At 43.0% G+C, this 25,290-nt stretch overlaps 2 protein-coding genes across 8 annotated transcripts in view; both read right to left on the reverse strand.

Moving 5' to 3' along the window:
* The window catches only part of dip2ba (disco-interacting protein 2 homolog Ba), a 118,625-nt gene extending 109,143 nt beyond the window's left edge, over window positions 1-9,482 (reverse strand). The window contains 1 exon segment of the mRNA XM_070444590.1: window positions 9,228-9,482. Within this exon segment, the coding sequence (XP_070300691.1) occupies window positions 9,228-9,312 (85 nt within the window). The 5' untranslated portion in view covers window positions 9,313-9,482.
* Window positions 9,483-13,949: 4,467 nt separating this feature from the next.
* The window catches only part of LOC111966837 (cyclic AMP-dependent transcription factor ATF-7), a 58,383-nt gene continuing 47,042 nt past the window's right edge, over window positions 13,950-25,290 (reverse strand). For all 7 annotated transcript variants that reach the window (XM_070444594.1, XM_023991791.2, XM_023991792.2 and 4 more), the window contains 5 exons: window positions 24,869-24,982; window positions 24,151-24,291; window positions 21,686-21,874; window positions 15,538-15,634; window positions 13,950-15,146 (listed from right to left, as the gene is read on the reverse strand). In XM_070444594.1, coding sequence (XP_070300695.1) covers window positions 14,875-15,146; window positions 15,538-15,634; window positions 21,686-21,874; window positions 24,151-24,291; window positions 24,869-24,982 — 813 coding nt within the window. In that variant the 3' untranslated portion in view covers window positions 13,950-14,874. The remainder of the gene's footprint in view (window positions 15,147-15,537; window positions 15,635-21,685; window positions 21,875-24,150; window positions 24,292-24,868; window positions 24,983-25,290) is intronic.

Here is a 25,290-nt window from a genome sequence, read left to right on the forward strand (position 1 = left end):
CTGGGACAGAGACGAGTGGTGACAGCCGTGCCTCCTGGGACAGAGACGAGTGGTGACAGCCGTGCCTCCTGGGACAGAGACGAGTGGTGACAGCCGTGCCTCCTGGACAGAGACGAGTGGTGACAGCCGTGCCTCCTGGGACAGAGACGAGTGGTGACAGCCGTGCCTCCTGGGACAGAGACGAGTGGTGACAGCCGTGCCTCCTGGGACAGAGACGAGTGGTGACAGCCGTGCCTCCTGGGACAGAGACGAGTGGTGACAGCCGTGCCTCCTGGGACAGAGACGAGTGGTGACAGCCGTGCCTCCTGGGACAGAGACGAGTGGTGACAGCCGTGCCTCCTGGGACAGAGACGAGTGGTGACAGCCGTGCCTCCTGGGACAGAGACGAGTGGTGAGCAGCCGTGCCTCCTGGGACAGAGACGAGTGGTGACAGCCGTGCCTCCTGGGACAGAGACGAGTGGTGACAGCCGTGCCTCCTGGGACAGAGACGAGTGGGTGACAGCCGTGCCTCCTGGGACAGAGACGAGTGGTGACAGCCGTGCCTCCTGGGACAGAGACGAGTGGTGACAGCCGTGCCTCCTGGGACAGAGACGAGTGGTGACAGCCGTGCCTCCTCGGACAGAGACGAGTGGTGACAGCCGTGCCTCCTGGGACAGAGACGAGTGGTGACAGCCGTGCCTCCTGGGACAGAGACGAGTGGTGACAGCCGTGCCTCCTGGGACAGAGACGAGTGGTGACAGCCGTGCCTCCTGGGACAGAGACGAGTGGTGACAGCCGTGCCTCCTGGGACAGAACGAGGTGACAGCCGTGCCTCCTGGGACAGAGACGAGTGGTGACAGCCGTGCCTCCTGGGACAGAGACGAGTGGTGACAGCCGTGCCTCCTGGGACAGAGACGAGTGGTGACAGCCGTGCCTCCTGGGACAGAGACGAGTGGTGACAGCCGAACCCCGAGCTGACAAGGTAAAAAAATCTGCCGATCTGCCCCTGAACAAGGCAGTTCCTAGGCCGTCATTGTAAATAAGAATTTGTTCTTAACCACATGCCTAGTTAAATAAAGGTTAAATCAAAACATTTAAAATTGAGAGCATGTGAATTATTCAGCCCTTTGTCCACCCTAAAGAGAAACATGGGATGGGAAACATCATTAACTATTCACAGTAGAGAAAAGGAGAAATGTTCACTAACAGGGATGTAAACAAATTTGTGTCCAACATTTTTGAGAAATAAGATTGTTGTGTGTATGGAACATTTCTGGGATCTTTTATTTCAGCTCATGAAACATGGGACCAACACTTTACATGTTGCGTTTATATTTTTGTTCAGTATACATTGACCATGTTTCCATCCACAGTTTATGCAAGTAAAGTCATAACGTATAAAATCCATTGCACCTGTTTTTCCGTCTGGAGCAGACATCAGAGAGGAAGAGGGGATGAGTTTCTATGGGCTTATTTTGGATCTACGCTTGTCGCCTGCGTTCCCACCTCTGGGGAGGGGACAGGAACATCGTCATTATATACAGATCTCTGACAGATACACTTTTACGCCTGCTATGTTAGGTTAAATACGTACAGACCGCATGAGAGAGGAATGTATATAACGGTAGAGATACTCTTAATGATCAGCTATGAAAAGCCAACTGACATTTACTCCTGAGGTGCTGACTTGCTGCACCCTCGACAACTACTGTGATTATTATTTGACTATGCTGGTAATTTATGAACATTTGAACATCTTGGCCATGTTCTGTATAATCTCCACCCGCCACAGCCAGAAGAGGACTGGCCACCCCTCATAGCCTGGTTCCTCTCTAGGTTTCTTCCTAGGTTTTGGCCTTTCTAGGGAGTTTTTCCTAGCCACCGTGCTTCTACACCTGCATTGCTTGCTGTTTGGGGTTTTAGGCTGGGTTTCTGTACAGCACTTTGAGATATCAGCTGATGTAAGAAGGGCTATATAAATAAATTTGATTTGATATAACGACCAGAGGGACAGACAGTTAGTGAAAGTGTGCCTTATCTACTTTGAAGAAGTAGTAAAATGATTGTCAGACAGCTCTGCAGTATACTTAGGCAGGCTAGATAAATAGGATGACTACAGACAGTACAGTATGTGGGCACATAGAGAACATTAGATGGTCTGGCAGGCTGGCTGAACAGAAATGAGATTACTTTAAAGAGTGAAAAAGAATAATGTCAAATAAAAACAAAGTAATAAAACTGAAATATTTTATTATTTCATAAAAATATAAAATCTTTCTATTGGTTTCTACCCAATGTGGACATGACAGAGACAATGGAATATCTTCAATGTTTTGGAAATTTAATGTTYACTATTTTTGGCTTTGGAATTTCCATTAAAAAGCTCTAAAATCATTGTAATGCCATAATGCATTTTTAAAAATTATTATCCAAACCGAATTTTTATTTTATTTTTATCAAACAACCTCAAAAAACACATAGCTTAGCACTATGTAAAAGCAAAGAAAAAAATATTGTATTTATCGCAGATTTCAAAGTGCCATGTGCTATTTTCTGCAAAATCCTCTAGAAGGCAGAATTAAAAAGATATACTTGATACCAATTTTTGTTTTTTATTATAATAAAAAATGGGGGGGAGAAAGAAAAAAAAAGAGTAGGACTGTGATTCAGGTTCTCAAAATGTATAGAAAAACAACTAAATTGGATGCTCTAAGTCCACAACAATGCTTAGACCACATCAGGGGACCATTTTTATGGTCTGGGAAAAATCTAAGACCTTGTGTTTGGCTAGAGTAGTTTCTGTAGTGCACTTGTGATGGTGTTGAGACAAATAATCATGATTCTACCAGGCCTTTCCATCTACGCAAAAACAGGCTGTAATGACTACACGAAGTGGTAGACACATAGGCCCTACGCGTACTGCACACAGAAGGGATCGACATTCCGGTACATTTGCCAGTGGCACACCAGGCCAGTGCCAACTGAAAGCTTCTGGCCCGAATGAAAAAAATACTGGCCCAAGTCAAAATCTGACAGGAAAGCGACTGATATGTGCATCATTTCAATAGCAGGTGATTTTCATCTTTCCTTTGCAGGCCGAGCAAGTAGCCTATACAGGGTTCATACAGACATTGGTAAGTCTCGCCATTTGAGATGTTGAAGAGTTATTGAGTGGTTACTGTATCATGTTTTAAAACGAGAAACCAAGTTGATGACAACACATGGTTTTACAGCAACAGACTAACGCAATACCCTTCAATTGAAATGGCAGGAAACAAACGAAAGCCCCTACATCTCTCAAAAAACTGGTCAGAAATTAAATCACAGAATAATTATATCGGAGCAGTAGAACTTCAAGACTTTTCAAGGACCATAGCCTAGAGGAAATGTCTGATTTTCCAGGACCATAGCCTAGAAGAAATGTCTGATTTTCAAGGACCATAGCCTAGAAGAAATGTCTGATTTTCCAGGACCATAGCCTAGAAGAAATGTCTGATTTTCAAGGACCATAGCCTAGAGGAAATGTCTGATTTTCAAGGACCATAGCCTAGAGAAAATGTCTGATTTTCAAGGACCATAGCCTAGAGGAAATGTCTGATTTTCAAGGCAGGCTATTCCATAATGACGGAATTGCGCATCGTAAATATTCAACCTAGACTTTTTAAATATCTGTTTTGCATACCCATTATTTTATTAGCATTTACTGGTAGATATAACTTGGAACATCTTTCCTACCACTGTCGGTCTTACCTCCACCCAACAACATCTGTTAGCGGCCCCCCTTGGGACAGCGAAGAGACAAAAAGTTTATGTCCTGCAATTCTGCACATTTTGCCATGTGGCGTAGTGATAATGTTGCCATTTGAAGCTAGTTTGCTGCAATTCTACACATTTTGCCATGTGACGTAGTGATAATGTTGCCATTTGAAGCTAGTTTNCTAGTTTGCTGCAATTCTACACATTTTGCCATGTGACGTAGTGATAATGTTGCCATTTGAAGCTAGTTTGCTGCAATTCTACACATTTTGCCATGGGGCGGCGCGAAGAAAATGCTGTTTTACAGCACATTTCCTGCAATTCTACACATTTTACCATAGGGTGGAGGCAAATGTTTTTCATATCATAACAGATGATCAAATGTGCCTAATCCAGGTCGGTAATTTGACCATGCTTACTATAAATGCAGCTAGCTGGCCGCTAGACTAAATTCCCAATCTAAAATAAATTGCTGACATGGGCTAATTGAGTGACTCCTGATGCACAACCACATTTCATAAATTGCACCTTGTGTATTCTACCTCTCAACAGGAAGCTGAGACCCCGACTGAGTTCCTTTTTGTGAAACTGGCTTCAGAAATTGGCTTCAGCTTCAGGAATCTTTTTTTCATCCATTATATAACCAAGATTAAAAAAGGCATTGTTCAAATATTATTTTCATTGGCCCAAGCGGGCCACTGACGGGGATGATTGACTGGCCCGGAGGGTTTCCAGAACCTCCCTGTATGTGGAACCCTGACACACACACAGAGGCATTCCTGTGCCGTTGTTGCCTCTTACATTACTGTTTGAATAAATCATGATGGCCGCAGTATCGAACCCTGAGTCTTGGCACAAAACAAGTCACATAAGATGCACTCTTGCCTGAATACAACAACTGCTTGTCTATCTGATAAAGGCTAGCTAGCCCATTTCAATACAGTCTGAATTGGTGCAAGCTTTACTGTATAGCCTATGAACTCACAACAAGTGCTTGTTCCAACCAACATCTGGTACAAGAGTTAACAAGACCCACAGTATCATGTCCAGTTGAGTCTAAAGCCCCTAGAGAGAGTAGGGGGATGCTTGGCTGAGCTTCAAGCTGGACATAATGCATCTCTCTCAGCTTTTAAGTCCTTGTTACCAGTTATGGCCAGAGACTTTAACCCTACCTCTATATACACACACCACATAGACCTGGGTTCAAATACTATTTGAAACCTTTCAAATACTTCAAGTATTGGGACTGCCTGGAGTCCCAAATGGGCTGTGTTTACAGATTTGGGACTATTCCATTGGTCCATTTAACCAGGCAAGCCATGATGTCAACTTTTATTTAAACCCAGGTCTGATACAGCAACAAAATACAAGGCTCGTCAGCTGTTATAAAACTAGAGGAAGGAACGGTCTGTCAGTCACAAGCCTGTCATCTGTCTCAAGTAAAGCCCTCTAGGCTCTGGCTGGCAGGAAAATATAACATGGTACTTTACTGCAGGCTCAATCCCATCCACGTTGTCCACAGTTCAGTTCAGACAACTTGACCAAGGGAAGGAAGTGGAAGTTAAGGACCTTCCTTATTCTTGTCCTCCATCATGTCTTATCTACAGTGCTGTCACTAATGGTTGTAGTTGGACGATTAACGAGTCGGACGTCACCTGGGTTCAAATAGCATTTTAATTCTTTCAAATTATACTTTGAGGTATTGGGGTGAGGTTTGAATTTGCACTTTGGGAACTATTCCATTGGTTAGGCTACATTGCGCACGAGAGAGCTCGTTCAAGCACAGCATTAGAAAGAAAAACTAGTAGGTCTAGACTGCTACTAAATTTCTGGATGATAGCGTAGCATAGCAATGTGCTGCTGATGTCCTTATTCTTCAGACTGTCCCCATTTCAATGCCTCCGAGGCTGTTTCTGTCTGCGTTTCTCTAGATCCACTAGCTCCCCTGCCTGCCTGGCTGCCTGCCTGGCTGGCCGGCCTAGATTGGAAGCAACTGGCAATAATCTGGACTGGCCACCGCAGCAGTAGTTGAAGTCAGTAAGTAGGTAAGGCAGGACCTCATCATATTGTCCACAAACTCACACACAGGCACACAAAGACACCACAAAGACACCACACAGACACAAGACACCACACAGGCACCACAACAGGCACACAAGACACACAAGACACCACACACGACCACCACAAAGACACCACACAAAGACACAACACAGACACAGGCACACAAAGACACCACACAGACACACAAAGACACCACACAGACACACAAAGACACCACAGACACCCACAACAGGCAACAAAGACACACGAACGGCACACAGACACCAACACAGGCACACAAAGACACCACACAGACACCACACAGGCACACAAAGACACACAACAGACACACACAGGCACACAAAGACACACGACACCACACAGACACCACACAGGCAACACAAAGACACCACACAGACACACAAAGACACCACACACACGGCAGCAGAGCTCCTGTGTTTCTAGTTTCTGAAGATGTTAAAAAGAGAAAATGCAGAAAACTGTTTCCTATGGAACAATATGAAAGCAGCAACAGACAAACACCAGATTCAAATATCAACCGACCTCTGTCATAGGCCTGCCTTAGTATCCCAAAACACCAACAATAAAGTATAATTCCTGAGTAAACTCAATGAACCCTTGCTGACGAAGGCAAATACCTCAACAAGCAGAAAATAAGCCTAATGCTTCTGTAAACCATGAGAAATAAAGTTGGGACATTTCTCAACCATCAAGTAGGAGAAACAACACTTAGCTAGGCCAGGTCAGTCACGCCTAGTCACTCCTGGCTGAACACTAACAAACACAACACAGGGGGGCTTTGAACACACAGACACACAATCTTCCTAACTATGTCTGACCCCTCCCTCCCTTCCTTCCTTCCTATAAGATCCGCTCATGCCACTGCAGCACACCAAGGCTAGGTTCCAAATGGCACCCTATATAGCGCACTACCCTGGTCAAAAGCAGTGCACTATAGGCTAAAGAGGAATAGGGTGCCAAAGAGTCTAGTTGAATGGCCTACTAACTGCCACCATGGCTGTGACCAGCTGAATGAGGCTCATTGTCCTCACTGGTCACTGGGGGCTTAACACACACACACACACACACACACACAACTGGCTTGTTATTTAAGAGGACACTTGGCTTGCCTCTGTTCTCCTCTAAACAACCCAACAGGCATTTCCGCTTCGGTGCGGCTCTGTTCTGTGGTGGTGTTGGTGTTTGTTATGACCAAGGGCAGGCAGGTTGGGGGACAAAATATGTTTCCATCCAAAGTCATACAGTATTTTTTTTTAAATCACAACAGCTGTGACAGAAACAGGAAGTTAGGGTACAATTTTATAAATGCAGACAGGTCATTTATTCATTCAACATGGTGGGATCTTTTTGTGTTGGTAAAATTAATTATGTGAGAAATGGCAGTGGAAATGCTTTTAAATGAGCAAATATTGATTTAATAACCATCATATCGAAGTAAACTTGGAGTCACGTGATGATATGGTGTGTGGTCCTCCCACTATGACTCGGGAAACCATGCAGTTTATTAGGCTACAGATGAAATAAGTTATGATAAACTTCACAGGGTGGTGAAAGTTGATGGTGATCTTGATGCTCCTTTCCAATAAATATTGAGGGTCTTATTCTGGTGACATGATGATCAACGCTTGATTGCCATTTGACAAATAAACCTATTCTCACTCTTATCCATAATAATCCCATTATGTAGACTAGCCTACCCGCATGGTCTTCCTGCACCACATCTGCGAGACGTTGGCTAGAGATCACATGACAAGACCAGAGTAGAAACATTTGCTGTTGAACAAAACAGTTTTTGTAAAAGAGTTGAAAATGCACTGAAAACACATTGAACTTTCGGTACATAAGCCTTGACTAGAATACAGTATATACATATGAAAAAGTTTTTGAACATTATTAAAGTGACCAGTGTTTCATGTCTAGGTACATAGGCAGCAGCTCCAGGGGTGCGTTCAGTTCGGTTCAACGTTTGTTACGTTGTGTGTGGCAGTTTGTACTGAATGGCACGTCCCCAAAACAGTGCGCACCATTCTTTAAAAGCCTTTTGAGGTACGTTTCCTCTGATTTGGTGAGTGTGGCCATTAAAAATAATAATAATTTAAAAAATATATATATTTATTTATTTTTTTTAATCGCAAAACTTGTGCAGCACACCATACAACAATCAATCAACAGGCAGGCATAATCACGCCGTTCTTCAACTGGCCGTTCAGGACAGTACTGTTTCTGTTTCATTAAACGCTTAACACCGCTCCATCCTACTTAACGCATCCCAGGGCCAAACAATGATGTTATAGTGCAGCTGTTGGAGAGAGAGGGCGGGATGGGGGGCCTGTGCCACATGTGGCCACACACACAACAAACACTTCCCTGCAACAACTAACACACACACAGCTCAAACTCATATTGAGTGTGCCTAAGCAAATGAAGAAGCCTATGTCATTGGTGTGTGAAAAGGTTACTCTCTCAGGTCAAGCCATGCAGAGGGCCGTATGACATCACATCCTGTCCTACGCTAAGTTGACTCATAGCAACATTTTAAATCCTAGAGACAACAGGTGAATGTACTGTATGATAGGTGATTTGTATCAGTACTGACGTTTCATCACAATGACTGTCATATTGTATTATTGCGAGTGTAGCGAAATGCTTGTGCTTATAGTTCCGACAGTGCAGCAATATCTAACAAGTAATCTTAACAATTCCACAACAAATACCTAATACATACCTATCTAAGTAATGGAATAAGAATATATACATATGCTGTTATCTACCATTCTGCAGTCACAAACCCACACAGTGAGAGGCAGGTTGTGCAATGCAGAATTACTCGACTGCAACCCCCACATTCCATTAATACATCCACTGACTGGTAATGTCACCGTCAGGTTAACACAGGAACATACGGGTTCTAGACACCAACCGCGAGTTGATGGTCAAGAAGATACATGATTAGCAAATTTAGCAGATGAGAAGATACATGGATTACCAAATTTAGCAGATGATTCTGACAAGTGTGGCTTTGATATTCAATCGTGGATATGTAAGAGAATACAGATTAATCAATTGCTTTACATATAGAACAGCTATGAAATGATTGATTTGAATGATTAAACCTAGACTAGTACGAGACCGTCACAGACAAGAGAACCCACGGCCACGGTTGAGGCATTCTCTTTCTACTGTCTGTCAATGCAACGCTAACAGAAAAGGGTTGCTAGCTGGCTAGCCATCCAGGCATTACTGGCTGAATATGGTTGTGTGTCTATTAGCTTCAAATGTTGCTATTCACCTTGTACACTAAGATAAACATAGTGCTAATTTGATCGATACCGGTGTGGGTTAGCGAGCAAKCTACATGGTGTGAATTTGAATTCACTCGCCTACGTTAGCCTCATCACCCTCCTTACCTTCCGATAGCTCCAATTCCAACTCCGCCAAATGGTCTCGAACCTCTTTTGGTATACCGGAAAAATCCACGCCACGGTCCGCCATGACGTAAAAAGAATACAACAAAGTGTGCTTTAAGTAAAAACGAAATCTCTTCTATTTCAAAATACTGCCTTCAAAACACGAAATATGCATTTGAATTGAAGTGACAATCCATTGCGCCGACTGCTCCCTCCGCCATAAGAGGGAGAATTCACCAATGGCAAATAATTAACGGTCACGCGATCTCTCGTCTGTACTATAATCACACTAGCGGCATGGCAAATTACTGCACCCAAAACATGCTATATATCGAGACATACAGCTTGTCCTCCCTCTCGTGTTGATCTAGAGATGTTACAACTGTGTACAATAAAACGGATTATATCGTACAGTTGTAAATCCTACATTTGCATCAGAACAGTTTAATTTATATGACACACTAAAGATAACCTGGGTGAGTAGTCATATACTTATCATACCAACGTGTGGCCTCGCTGGCCTACCATCTCATATGCATCATAGTGTAGACTGTGTCAGCACCCGATACAATTGCAATCAGTCGATATAATCGACAACTATCATCAGAAACCAAGCGGAATGAATCAGACAGTGGGGCGCCGCATGAACCACTAGTTGGTCAGAATGTTCAAATCAACGTTTCATATCGTAGTGTAAATGTACGGTCGATCGAATTGGGTCTGTATGGGGTGGTTTAAGATAAACATGCCTCCAACATCAGGGTTTTTCCTTCAGACAATATTAAGGTGGCCACCCTGCTGATTCCATGAGTCACCTTAGAGAAAATATGAAAACACTTGTCCAAAAAACTACTCCCTTAGTCTGTTAGGAACGTAATCAATTGTGTTCCAGAAGTTAGCTAGTAGGGGTAAATTTGGAAGGATCATTCAGGTGGCTAAATGACGCGACGACGGACCACGTGCGCACTGGCCCACGCCAAGTAACCACCTTAGTCTGTTTCTGAGCCAGGAAAATATCACTCTTATCCTTGATGTTGACGCTCTCATTATTGTCCTCAGTAAATCGCTGATGCAGTTACAGATGGCAAGCATGCATTTAGTGATTACAAGGTAAGGACTGCACAGATTAGTTGGCCTAAGATCTTCAGTACAGGGATAGGCTACTGCAGAATTTAGAAATCTTTTAAGTGAACATGTAACACACACACACACACACACAGAAAGAGCTGCACTTCCTAACCTCCTGCCAAATGTATTACCATATTAGACACACTCCCCTTAGATTACACAGACCCACAAACAAATCCAATTTTGATAAACTCCCATATCTATTGGGTGAAATACCAGTGTGCCATCACAGCAGCAATATTTGTGACCTGTTGCCACAAGAAAAGGGCAACCAGTGAAGAACAAACACCATTGTAAATACAACCCATATTTATTTTCCCCTTTGTACTTAAACTATTTGCACATCATTACAACACTATATAGACAATGGCATTCAAAACATCTCTAAACCTTTTGACCTTGTGAGTGATGTTTATTGTTTATTTCACTTTTGTTTATTATCCATTTCACTTGCTTTGGCAATGTAAACATATGTTTCCCATGCCAATAAAGCCCTTTAAATTGAGATTGAAATGAATTAAGAGAATCTATTGTGTTAAATTGTCTGAATCAAATATTACAGAAACGTTTGATATCCATTAAGTTATTTGTTTAATTAAAGCTGCAGCACGGTAAGTGTTCATAGTAGTTTCACTTAGACATGCATGGAAAAGTAAATATATTCATATAGCCTAGTACAGATATGTACAGTACAATAATGACAATTTCAAAAATGATCAGTCCAACAATTCTTTCATGGGAGTGTGAATGAAAAATTTAAATACAAAACAAATTGCAACTTCTCCAATTGTCTTCATAGGTAAAATTGTTATTTTTCTTATACAATTCTGTTACTTGTTCACAACATCTTAATATTTTGAGAAGGGTAAACAAACAGATTTCCATGAAAACAATGTAAAAATAACTAAGTTGATTTGTCAGTAACAGGCAGTCCAGACAAAGCAGAGTTTCCAGCCATAGGATTAGAATCATGATTCCAATTCTATGGTTCCGGCATAGTCCGGCTGATACAAACAGTTRGGTTACAGCAAGTCTTTTTGATAGGAAAAATCAAAAAGAACTTGATGTACTAAAACAAATACATTTCTATATCTTATCATTACAACACGAAAATTTATAACAGAAGAAGCGTTTATCATACCAGAGTATTTGTATATAGTCCTCGTGACAATAGCACGCAATTTTAAAAATACTGGAGGGGGGAAAAAATTAGAGAAGAACAAAGTGCCAATGACAATTAACTGACATGAAAGCTAAATAAAGTTGAGTTTTTTCCATTTCATATGAACAATCGTCTATTTATAAAAGGGACAGCTAGCTAGTGCCAGCTCAGAGTACTACACAACGCCTGACAGGGTCACCATTGGGACGGTCACTGTAGGGTAGCATACCAAATCGCACCCTATTCCCTATATAGTACAGAGCCCTGGTCAAAAGTAGTGTAATAAAATCGGGAATAGGGTTTACCATTGGGACKGTAGTAGAAAGCGGTTCAGTCATGTGAGATGTGTCAGTAGTTACTGAGTAGCAATCCTTGTTGGGCCAGTTTCCTGAACACAGATTGAATCTAGCTGGACTAAGAAGTACCTTCAATTGAGAATCTCCATTGAACATGCTTTTTAGTGTAGAACTAAGCTTAATCTGGATCCAGAAACAATCCCATTATGTATAAAATACATTATCAAGACAAAAGAAATAGCAAACTTTTGATGTTACTGAAAGAGAACCTGTATTCAGGACAAAACCAAAGTGACACAAAACTTAAAAAACGAAACAAATAATTAACGATAAACCTGCATATTTTAGTGCATTTAGACATGCGCTTATGTTTTTGGGACTGATACCCTAGTTATTTCGTTTTTGGGACTGATACCCTAGTTATTTCTGTTTTTGGGACTGATACCCTAGTTATTTCTGTTTTTGGGACTGATACCCTAGTTATTTCTGTTTTTGGGACTGATGCCCTAGTTATTTCTGTTTTTGGGACTGATGCCCTAGTTATTTCTGTTTTGGGACTGATACCCTAGTTATTTCTGTTTTTGGGACTGATACCCTAGTTATTTCTGTTTTTGGACTGATACCCTAGTTATTTCTGTTTTTGGACTGATACCCTAGTTATTTCTGTTTTTGGGACTGATACCCTAGTTATTTCTGTTTTTGGACTGATGCCCTAGTTATTTCTGTTTTTGGGACTGTATGCCCTAGTTATTTCTGTTTTTGGGACTGATACCCTAGTTATTTCTGTTTTTGGGACTGATACCCTAGTTATTTCTGTTTTTGGGACTGATACCCTAGTTATTTATGTTTTTGGGACTGATACCCTAGTTATTTCAGCAGGATTAAACACTGCAAATGGTTACACATACATTAGATCAATGTGGTGGGGGGGAAGTTCTATACAAATACAAAACAACAAGATTAATAACTTGTTCAGGTGGTTTGTTTTTCTAAAAACAAAATGTCTAAAACTAAATAGGGGGGAGATCCCTGAAGAATTTAAACTGTTCTGAGACTGCCATAGGAGTTCTGAAAGAATTTCCCTCAAAGTTCCATTCCCCATCCTTGTGAGAGAAGGTGAAGGTCAAATTACTCCACTAGATGGCAGTGTACAACACACAACAATGATAATGTGGTGAGACRCCATGGTGACATTTTACTCCTGATTTTTTTTTAAGGCATCTACAATAAGAAAAATTCTCACCATGTAAAAAAAGCTAATCAGTTGTTACCCATTGCTAATGGCCTTTAATTTCTGAAACTTTTTTTCTTCCTAAGGYAGACCCATAAGGTTTTTTCATGCAACCCAATCTTTGAGGAGGATGTCGGAGGCACGAAAGTGATTCTTTAAGGCAAAATCGTTTTCAAACACAGTGTGTGTCTCTGTGTGTGTCTGAGTCCAGATGTGTCAGTGCTGTTTGTAAAAACACACACATACAMGCTCGGCTAAAGAGTAACATGGCTTTGTTTTGGATAGAGTAATTAGTAAAGACCAGACAGGTTTGTGTTCTTTAGTGCACTCAATGGAAAAAGTTTTGCAACGGCAAATGAAAATGAGCACATGCCTTGTTGTTTCAGACCGTTTTGTCCTGTTTGGTACCTAATGAACGYGACCCTGGAGACTTAAGAGCAGCCAATCACGCTCCAGAAAGCAACAAGGATGAAGCACTAAAGTACCACACCGAGAAGGTTCAGAAAACAGACGAGGGTGACAAAGGCCAGTTAGAAAAAGCTTTCTATCAGATAAGATTTCATAAACGATGGTAATGACATRCATTTAGAAACAAATAAATACAAAAATTGCATGGGAAAGAGCAAATGGTTAGACAGAGGAGAGGAGGTTGGATTTGTTTAGTCAGATGCAGTCCCAAAGAGATTCTGAAGCTAAAAGTGAAAAGCCTTTCTTTGAAAAACACTTAAGTGTATAAATCATTTGTAAATGAGTGTACACTAAATACATTATTTTTAGCTTTCTGTTTCTGTCACACAAAAGATCATGTGGTTCTCTATGGCCCAAGCTGCAAATAGTAATGTGCCGATAAAGTTGTAAAAGAAAGCTGCACAGGAATACAACAAAGACGCTAATATAACAAGAAGTCAAATGCTACCAAATCAGATCTTGTTTTATCAGACCTTGAATCAACAAACTGCTTGATGTACATACATTGATGTACATACACACACCCCACACACACACGCTATATAAAATGTATCATAAAGGGCTAAAAATGAGGTCAAGCTTTTTCGTGAACAACTGCGACAGATACTCGAAATGAAATTGCTTACAAAACTGCTAGGGATCAAACAGACCAAATTGAAAATATTTTAGAGTATACAAAACTATTTCATCTATGGAGTTGGAGCTTCAATCATTAAAACCCATTTTTGTGTGGGAATAAAACGTGTCAACATGTGCAGGAGAGCAAGGCCACAACCCCCTGTTACAATAGTATGRACCCCTGCAGTGATCAGGGCTTTGGTATATCACTTGATAAACAACAAACATGAATCAATTCAATGTTTACGCTGACTATATGTGTCTGGTATGTGTGTGTTAGAGTCTGAGTGTCCAAGTTTATCACAATGACAGTTACGACACTCGGGACGATGCTATGCAGTCCTACAGTCCAGTGAAGTTCATAAGGGCTTGAGGGGTGTTGAGTCCAGCCCCTATATGTAGTCTATATATGGCATATTGAACAGAACAGGAAGCTCTTCCTCTTCTATCGTCCCGGTCCATTCCCAGAAGGCTGTTGTTGCTGAGCTCCAGCAAGGCTCCAGGCCTGACACAAAAGTGGCTGACACAAAAATGTCCGCCGCAGCACGGGCAGAGAGTAGAGGAGGGAGCATTGTATCATCCTCTGCTCACCTGAGAAGGTTTATTTGACTAGGAAGGTGTGACTTTTTTTGAGTTGCTCTCTTCCTCCTCTACCCTCTCCTGTGCTCTCCTCCTGCCCGTGTAGGGTGGTGCCTGGTGCTGTGTGAGCCGTACAGTCCCGGGCTGTGGTGTGTGATACGCTCATCATCTGGCAGAGTGGTGCCAATGTGTGGCCATGATGACGTGGGAGGAGGGTCCATCCCTCACGTCTCTCCCTCCATCCCTCTCTTCTCTCCTCTGCTGGTGCTGCTGGTGTTGACCCATCCTAGCCAGCACTGACATGGCCTCGGCGGCCGCCCGGATACTTATCCCATTGGGGCCCGAGGAAGGAGAGGGACTGGGCAGGGAGCTGTGCTGGATGACGGGTGCTGGGGAGCCAGTGGGCTCCGACACGTCTTTCATTATACTGTCTTCTCCTACAGCACAGAGACACAAGAGTTCCAGGGATGAGTTTACATGGTAGAAAGAACAGAGGCACCAGAAACCACAACAAGCTATTTCAATCACTTAACCCCCATTAATAAATACATTTAGTATATGTACTTACTGGCTCATTGGTTCTAACAACAAAGCCTTTTGCTTATTCCTACCATGGTGATCTGAACTAGCCACTGACTAAGCCAAGGTAGTGATCTGAACTAGATACTGACTAAGCCAAGGTAGTGATCTGATCTAGACACTGACTAAGCCATGGTATGACTGATCTAGACAAACACACTGACTATATAACGTTAATACAGGCTTTGCATCAAACAGCATGAGAGGTTTCAGTGTGTTTTATAAGATGCCGCTAGCTAGCAGGCTCACCCATGCTCTTCTGTAGAGTGGTGACAGGGCAATCCTTATGAGCCAGCAGCAGCTGTTTGAGATGAGCCACCTCGTTCCTCAGTAGAGACACCTCATTCTGAAGAAGAGTAACACAATGAGTCATAATACTATTATTATTAATAATTACAATAACAATTTTTTTTATTTTTTTATTTTACGTTATTTTACCAGGTAGTTGACTGAGAAACGTTCTCATTTGCAGCAACGACCTGGGGAATAGTTACAGGGGAGAGGAGGGGGATGAATGAGCCATTGTAAACTGTTAAACTGGGGATTATTAGGTGACCGTGATGGTTGAGGGCCAGATTGGGAATTAGCCAGGACACCGGGGTTAACACCCTACTCTACGATAAGTGCCATGGGATCTTTAATGACCTCAGAGAGTCAGGACACCCGTTTAACGTCCCATCCGAAAGACGGCACCCTACACAGAGCAGTGTCCCCAATCACTGCCCCTGGGGCATTGGGATCTTTGTTTAAGAACCAGAGGGAAAGCAGGTGCCTCCTACTGCCTCCAACACCATTCCAGCAGCACCTGGTCCTCCCGGGACTGACCAGGACCAACCCTGCTTAGCTTCAGAAGCAAGCCAGCAGTGGTATGCAGGTGGTATGCTGCGCGAAATGAACAATGAGTCAATCCTGCTATGTTTTCTCACACCAATACACAAACAGAGAGGGGGTAACATTGGTCTGAAGTCACTGTTGATGAAGCAAATGAGTGATATATATTTATTGATGTATTTTTCGGGGACTGGACAATGCACATCAATTAACATTGCTGTAAATGTGCCAGATTTAGCAAACTGGCAGTTTATCTGTAGTCCCTGGGCAGATGGATAAAAACATTTAAGAAAGCAGCATGGTATGCACATCTCCAACGTATGGGGCAGGAATAAAGCATTGGGGACTGAATAGCAGCATTAACTGTGTGTGATAAAGCATTGGGGACTGAATAGCAGCATTAAACTGTGTGTGATAAGCATTGGGAATTGATAGCAGCATTAAACTGTGTGTGATAAAGCATTTGGGACTGAAAAGCAGCATTAAACTGTGTGTGATAAAGCATTGGGGCTGAAAAGCAGCATTAAACTGTGTGTGATAAAGCATTGGGGACTGAAAAGCAGCATTAAACTGTGTGTGATAAAGCATTGGGGAATTGAATAGCAGCATTAAACTGTGTGTGATAAAGCATTGGGGACTGAATAGCAGCATTAAACTGTGTGTGATAAAGCATTGGGGAATTGAATAGCAGCATTAAACTGTGTGTGATAAGCATTTGGGCTGAAAAGCAGCATTAAACTGTGTGTGATAAAGCATTGGGGACTGAATAGCAGCATTAAACTGTGTGTGATAAAGCATTGGGGACTGAATAGCAGCATTAAAACTGTGTGTGATAAAGCATTGGGGAACTTGAATAGCAGCATTAAACTGTGTGTGATAAAGCATTGGGGACTGAAAAGCAGCATTAAACTGTGTGTGATAAAGCATTGGGGACTGAAAGCAGCATTAAACTGTGTGTGATAAAGCATTGGGGACTGAAAGCAGCATTAAACTGTGTGTGATAAGCATTGGGGACTGAATAGCAGCATTAAACTGTGTGTGATAAAGCATTGGGGACTGAATAGCAGCATTAAACTGTGTGTGATAAAGCATTGGGGAACTGAATAGCAGCATTAAACTGTGTGGTGATAAGCATTGGGGACTGAAAGCAACATTAAACTGTGTGTGATAAAGCATTGGGGACTGAAAAGCAGCATTAACTGTGTGTGATAAAGCATTGGGGAACTGAATAGCAGCATTAAACTGTGTGTGATAAAGCATTGGGGACTGAATAACAGCATTAAACTGGTGTGATAAAGCATTGGGGAACTGAATAGCAGCATTAAACTGTGTGTGATAAAGCATTGGGAGACTGAATAGAAGCATTAAACTGTGTGTGATAAAGCATTGGGGACTGAAAAGCAGCATTAACTGTGTGTGATAAGCATTGGGGAACTGAACAGCAGCATTAAACTGTGTGTGATAAAGCATTGGGGAACTGAATAGCACATTAAACTGTGTGTGATAAAGCATTGGGGACTGATAGCAGCATTAAACTGTGTGTGATAAAGCATTGGGGACTGAAAAAGCAGCATTAAACTGTGTGTGATAAAGCATTGGGGAACTGAATAGCAAGCATTAAAACTGTGTGTGGATAAAAGCAATCTGGGGAACTGAATAGCAGCAATTCAAACTGTGTGTGATAAAGCATTGGGACTGGAATAGCAAGCATCAAACTGTGGTTGTGATAAAGCATTGGGGAACGAAAAGCATTCGCATTAAACTGTGTGTGATAAAAGCATTGGGCGACTGAATATATGCAGCATTAACTGGTTTGTGTGATAACAATGCATTGGGGAACTTGAAAAGCAGCATTAAAACTGTGTGTGATAACAGCATTGGGGTACTGGGAATTAGCATGCATTAAACTGTGTGTGATAAAGCAAATTGGGGAACTGCGAATGAGCAGCATTAAACTGTGTTGTGATAGTAAGCTCTGGGGAACTGAATAGCCGCATTAAACTGTGTTGGTGATAAAGCCTTGGGGATGAATAGCTAGTCATTATACCTGTGTGTGATAAAGTCAATGGGACTGAATAGCCAGGCAGTTAAATGTGTTGTGATAAGCCATTGGGTGACTGAAAGCAGCATTAAAACTGTGTGTTAAAGCATTGGGGAACTGAAAAGCACGTAAATTGATATATGTGTGTTGATAAATGCATTGGGGACTGGAATAGCAGCAATTAATACTGTGTGTGATAAAGGCATTGGGATGAAAGCAGCATTAACGGTGGTGCTATAAAGCATTGGGGCTGAATAGCAGCCATTAACGGTGTGTTGATAAAGCATTGGGGGAACTGAACAAAGAGCAATTAAATTCTGTGGTGTTTGATAAAAGCATTGGGGACTGATAGCAGCATTAAACTGTGTGCTGATAAAGCATGTGGGGACTGTAAATGCACGCATTAAAGCTGTGTGTGATAAACTTTGGGACTGAAAAGCCACATTAAACTGTGTGTGATAAAGCATTGGGGAACTTGAAGCAGCATCTAAACTGGGTGTGCTATAGCATTGGGGATGGAAAGCAGCATTAAACTGTTGTGATAAGCATTGGGGACTGAAAAGCAGCATTAAACTGTCGTGTGATAAAGCATTTGGGACTTGAAAAAGCAGCAATAACATGCTGTGTGATAAAGCTTGGGGAAACTGAAAGCAGCAATAAACTGGTGTGTATAAAGCATTTGGCCACTCGAAAAGCAGCATTAAACTGGTGTGTGATAAGCATTTGGGACTGAAAAGCAGCTTTAAAACTGTGGTGTGCTAAATTGGGATGTTGCAGCTTCTGTGGTATAAGCTGACTAATAGCAGATTAAACTGTGTGTGATAAAGCATTGGGGACTGAAATGCAGCATTAACTGTGTGTGATTAAAGCATTGGGGAAATGATCGCAGCATTAAACTAGGTGTGTGATAAAGCATTGGGGGACTGAATCAGCAGCATTAAACTGTGGTTGTTGATAAAGCGAATGTGGGGGACTGAACATAGCAAGATTAAACTGTGTGTGATAAAGCATTGGGGACTGAAGGTAGCACATTAAAACTGTTGTGTGATATTAAGAGCATGGGGATGAAGCAGCTTAATGGAAAATGACTAAAGCAGCATTAAACTGTGTGTGATAAAGCATTGGGGACTGGGAATAGCACATTAAACGTTGTGTGATAAAAGCATTGGGGAACTGATAGGCAGCATTAAACTGTGTGTGATAAAGCATTGGGGACTGAATAGCAGCATTAAAAACTGTGTGTGATAAAAAAGCATTGGGGACTGAATAGCAGCATTAAACTGTGTGTGTAAAGCATTGGGGACTGAATAGCAGCATTAAACTGTGTGTGATAAAGCATTTGGGGACTGAAGCAGCATTAAACTGGTGTGTGTAAAGCATTGGGGACTGAATAGCAGCATTAAACTGTGTGTGATAAAGCATTGGGGAACTTAATAGCAGCATTAACTGTGTGTGATAAAGCATTGGGAACTGAAAAGCAGCATTAAACTGTGTGTGATAAGCATTGGGGACTGAATAAGCAGCATATAAACTGTGTGTGATAAACATTGGGGACTGAAAAGCAGCATTAAACTGGTGTGTGATAAAGCATTGGGACTGAAAAGCAGCATTAAACTGTGTGTGATAAAGCATTGGGGACTGAATAGCAGCATTAAAACTGTGTGTGATAAAGCATTGGGGACTGAATAGCAGCATTAAACTGTGTGTGATAAAGCATTGGGAGACTGAAAAGCAGCATTAACCTGTGTGTATAAAGCATTGGGACTGAAAAGCAGCATTAAACTGTGTGTGATAAAGCATTGGGGAACTGAATAGCAGCATTAAACTGTGTGTGATAAAGCATTGGGAACTGAATAGCAGCATTAAACTGTGTGTGATAAAGCATTGGGGACTGAATAGCAGCATTAAACTGTGTGTGATAAAGCATTGGGAACTGAATAGCAGCATTAAACTGTGTGTGATAAAGCATTGGGGACTGAAAGCAGCATTAAACTGTGTGTGATAAAGCATTGGGGACTGAATAGCAGCATTAAACTGTGTGTGATAAAGACATTGGGGAACTGAATAGCAGCATTAAACTGTGTGTGATAAAGCATTGGGGACTGAATAGCAGCACTTAAAACTGTGTGTGATAAAGCATTGGGGACTGAAAAGCAGCATTAAACTGTTGTGTGATAAAGCATTGGGGAACTGAATAGCAGCATTAAAACTGTGTGTGATAAAGCATTGGGGACTGAATAGCAGCATTAAACTGTGTGTGATAAAGCATTGGGGACTGAATAGCAGCATTAAACTGTGGTGATAAAGCATTGGGGACTGAATAGCAGCATTAAACTGGTGTGTGATAAAGCATTGGGGACTGAATAGCAGCATTAAACTGTGTGTGATAAGCATTTGGGACTGAAAAGCAGCATTAAACTGTGTGTGATAAAAGCATTGGGGACTGAAAAGCAGCATTAAACTGTGTGTGATAAGCATTGGGACTGAAAGCAGCATTAAACTGTGTGTGTAAAGCATTGGGGACTGAAAGCAGCATTAAACTGTGTGTGATAAAGCATTGGGACTGAAAGCAGCATTAACTGTGTGTGATAAAGCATTGGGACTGAAAAAGCAGCATTAAACTGTGTGTGATAAAGCATTGGGACTGAAAAGCAGCATTAAACTGTGTGTGATAAAGCATTGGGACTGAAAGCAGCATTAAACTGTGTGTGATAAAGCATTGGGGACTGAATACAGCATTAAACTGTGTGTGATAAAGCATTGGGGACTGAAATAGCAGCATTAAACTGTGTGTGATAAAGCATTGGGGACTGAATAGCAGCATTAAACTGTGTTGTGTGTAAAGCATTTGGGCGGATGAAAGCAGCATTAAACTGTGTGTGATAAAATGGGGCTGAATAGCAGCATTAAAACTGTGTGTGATAAAGCATTGGGGAACTGAAATAGCCACGCATTAAACTGTGTGTGATAAAGCATTGGGGACTGAAATAGCAGCATTAAACTGTGTGTGATAAAGCTTGGGGAACTGAAAGCAGCTAATTAACTGTGTTGATAATAAGCATTGGGGACTGAAAGCATTAAACGTGTGGTGATAAAGCATTGGGGACTGAAAAGCAGCATTAAACTGTGTGTGATAAAGCATTGGGGACTGAATAGCAGCATTAAACTGTGTGTGATAAACGCATTTGGGACTGAAAAAGCAGCATTAAACCTGGTGTGTGATAAAGCATTGGAACTGAATAGCAGCATAAACTGTGTGTGATAAAGCATTTGGGATGGAAAAGCAGCATTAAACTGTGTGTGATAAAAGCATGTGGCGACTGAATAGGCACATTAACTGTGTGTGAGCTTCATTTATTTCCTCTGACATCGATCTGTGGACCTCCACACAGATAGAGAAAGGCAACGATAATGCTGAGACAGACAGACAGACAGGTCAATCTGGTCGATAGACATATCTCAATGAGTGGGTGGCTGAAGAAAGGAGAGATGAGAGCAGAGTAGTGTGACCTTACACACACTCACCGCCAGGGAGACGTTCATGGAAGAGAGCTCCTCGGCCTTCTTCTCCAGGGAGTTGACCCAGACTTTGCGTTTCTGTCGGCAGCGTGAGGCGGCTGCCCGGTTCCGCTCCAGGAAACGCTGTCGTCTATCGTCCGGGTCGTTCCCCGCTGCACGCCGCCGCCGTCCACCGGTAGGCTGAGCCGGAGACACCTGGAGGGGAGAGGGAGATGGAGAGAGGGGGGTAGAGCCATAGAGTGAAGGTTTGAGTCATAGCAGCAGGCAGACATGGGTTGAGACTGAGGGGAGTGGGCTAGACAGATTGAGCTCAACACTGGAAGTCTCAGAACAAGACTGAAAAATATATATMTATTTTAGTGCCTAAAATTATAATTTTACATTTTACTGATGTCAATGAACCACGAGTCATGAAGATCCAAGTCAAGAGGGTTTTGATAATTGTCTATTATGGCCACAAAAGTAAGTGTCCATGTGTACTCTTTACAATTAAAATGTGTGTGTGTGTATACTCATTTCGCCTAAGTGGAAATCTTTTCTACCTCACCTGTCCATCTCCTCATTTGAAWTCCATTATGTCACTGTCACTTGTCCACTCAAACTTAACATTGTTGTCATCTATCACCCACCAGGTGCCCTTAGAGAGTTCCTCAATGAGCTTGACCCCTTGATAAGCTAGTTTCCTGACGATGGCTCACCACTCATCGTTCTGGGCAACTTCAATCGCTCGACGTCTGCCTTTGATTAATTTCTTTCCAACTCTTTCTTTCCCTTCTTTGCCTAATTTGACCTCACCAGTCCCACTCACATGGCAGGCATTACGCTCATCTTCCCTCTCCAGGTCTCTGATCACTACTTTGCTTCCTTTTCGGTCTCCCTTCCCTCCAACCCTACCCACTTAGCCCCTACACAGATGGTCACGTGTCGTTGCAATCTTCGCTCTCTCTCCCCCACTACTCTCTTCTCTTCTATCCCATCATCTCTTCCTTCTGCTAAATCCTTCTCCCTCCTGTTTCCTGATTCTGCCTCTTCGACCCTACTCTCCTCCCTTTCCACATCCTATGACTCGCACTGTCCCCTTTCCTCCCGGTCRGCTCGGCCCTCCCCTCCGGCGCCGTGGCTGAGTGGMTCATTGTGAGCTTACAGAACAGGGCTAGGACCCTGTTTTCCACCTTAATCCTCTACCCGTTCCCTCCTCCCTCTCTGCGGGCGACTTTGTCAACCACTTTGAAAAGAAGGTTGACGACATTCTCTCATTCACTCAGCCTATTGAGTCCACTGATCCCACTTACACAGAACTACCCTACGCTTTGACCTCTTTCTCCAGATGAAATCCTGAGACTAGTGAGATCCGGCTGCCTGACAACCTGCCCGCTCGACCCCATCCCCTCATCCCTTCTCTAGACCATCAACACATCCCTGACCACTGGTTGTTTCCCCTCTGACTTTAAAATGGTCCGAGTCGCTCCCCTCCTCAAGAAACCAACATTCGACCTCTCTGATGTCAAAAAGTACAGACCGGTATCCCTTCTTTCTTTTCTTTCCAAAACACTTGACCGTGCAGTCTTCACTATCTCTCTCAGAATGAACTTCTTGACCCTAACCAGTCAGGCTTCAAGACGGGTCACTCAACCGAGACTGCTCTCTTCTGTGTCACGGAGGCTCTACGSACTGCCAAAGCTGACTCACTCTCCTAGATCTATACGCTGTCATCGACACCGTGAACCATCAGATTCTCCTCTACACCCTCTCAGATTGCAAAGAAACTTGGCGTGACCCTGGACAACAAATCCTGAGACAAATCGTTCTCTGCAAAAACAAATGCAGAGACTCGCTCCTGCAGGTTCATGCACTGCAACATCCGTAGAGTACAACCCTACCTCACACAGGATGTGACGCAGGTCCTAATCCAGGCACTTGTCATCTCCCGTCTGGACTACTGCAACTCACTGTTGGTTGGGCTCCCCGCTTGTGCCATGAAATCCCTGCAATTTATCCAGAACGCCGCAAGATCTCCCATGTCACCCTGCTCATCCGCACACTCCACTGGCCTCCAGTCGAAGCGCACATCCATTACAAGACCATGGTACATGCGTACAGAGCAGCAAAAGGAACTGCCATTCTCTCTCTACCTTCAGACTATGCTCAAACCCAATATCCCAACCTGAGTACTACCAAGTTCTGCATCTCGTCTCTTGGCCCTCCAACCCCTACGGGAGGGAATCTCCCACTCAGTCCAGTTCTTCTCTGTCCTGGCTTCCCACAGGGTCCCTGTCCATCTTCCCAAAACATCTGAAACCACTCCCCCCCCCCCTCCCACCACTGACTTTGCTGATAGCCAGGTGGAACAACCACGTTTCTTAAGTAGCTATCTTAAGATGAATGCACTCTAAGTTGCTCTGGATAAGAGCGTCTGCTAAATTACTAAAATGGCTGTGCAGGGGAGGGTCCATGTCTCTATGTTGTCCTACCTGTGGCTGTGCGGGGGAGGGTGCGTCTGGGTGCTGCACCAATAGCTGGCTCTGCTCCATTCTCTGGGGGTGGATGGGGCTGCCGGCCACACCCCCCATCTGACCCCCTAAACTCTGCTGTGCTAGTGCTGCCTTCAGCCTCTACAGGAGACAGGACAACCAGGGCCATGTTAACATTAACCCCACAAACACACATAACACTATACACAGAGAGACACAACCACACACACACACACACACACACACCTGTCCATTCATGTTATCACTCCTAATGTACCTGCTTAAACACACCTGACTATGTATCTGATCTTTTCCTATACAAGCACTCAGAATGTTCATCAAAACTATTATTGGACTGCAATCTCTGTCATGTGATGAACATAGAGAGTGGGAGGGAACAAACGCTATAGGGAAGAAGAGAGAGAGAGAAGAAAAGGTGAACCGGAGAAAGGCAGAGCGAGACAGAGAAAAGCAAGATCGAAAGCGAGAGACAGAGAAAAGCAAGATCGAAAGCGAGAGACAGAGAAAAGCAAGATCAAAAGCGAGAGACAGAGAAAAGCAAGATCGAAAGCGAGAGACAGAGAAAAGCAAGATCGAAAGCGAGAGACAGAGAAAAGCAAGATCGAAAGCGAGAGACAGAGATGTCGAGTGAGAAAGAGCAAGAAAGCCAGAGCGACAGAAATAGAGAGAGACAGAAATAGAGAGAGAGAGCTCTCACCATCTTGGCCTCAGAGTGTGTGGTGTACGTGGAGTGGGAGCCGCTGCTGCCGCCTCCCAGAGGAGGACCAGGGATGCCGGGAATGTTGGGCACTATGTGCATGGGCCGGGCCAGCTGGAGACAACACACACGCACTTTAACCACCGAGCTAGGTCGGAGCTCAGGCTGACAAAGTGAGATACTACCTCAATGTCAGTCTTTTCAAAGTGCTCCATATATGCTTCTATGTGAATCAATACACATTATAGACAACTAGTGCAAGCATACAATTTCATTATTTAAAAAATAAAAACTGGATCAACCTAGACTTTCTGACAGAGATGTTACTACTCCCTTAGCGAAGGTCAGCTTCCGCGTCAATCAGAATTGGCAACAATCACCGTTCCCAAACCAGACAAGGACAGACAGATGGGTGAAGGCTG

The sequence above is a fragment of the Salvelinus sp. IW2-2015 genome, linkage group LG7 (genome assembly GCF_002910315.2).
Source record: "Salvelinus sp. IW2-2015 linkage group LG7, ASM291031v2, whole genome shotgun sequence".
Lineage (NCBI taxonomy): Eukaryota > Metazoa > Chordata > Actinopteri > Salmoniformes > Salmonidae > Salvelinus > Salvelinus sp. IW2-2015.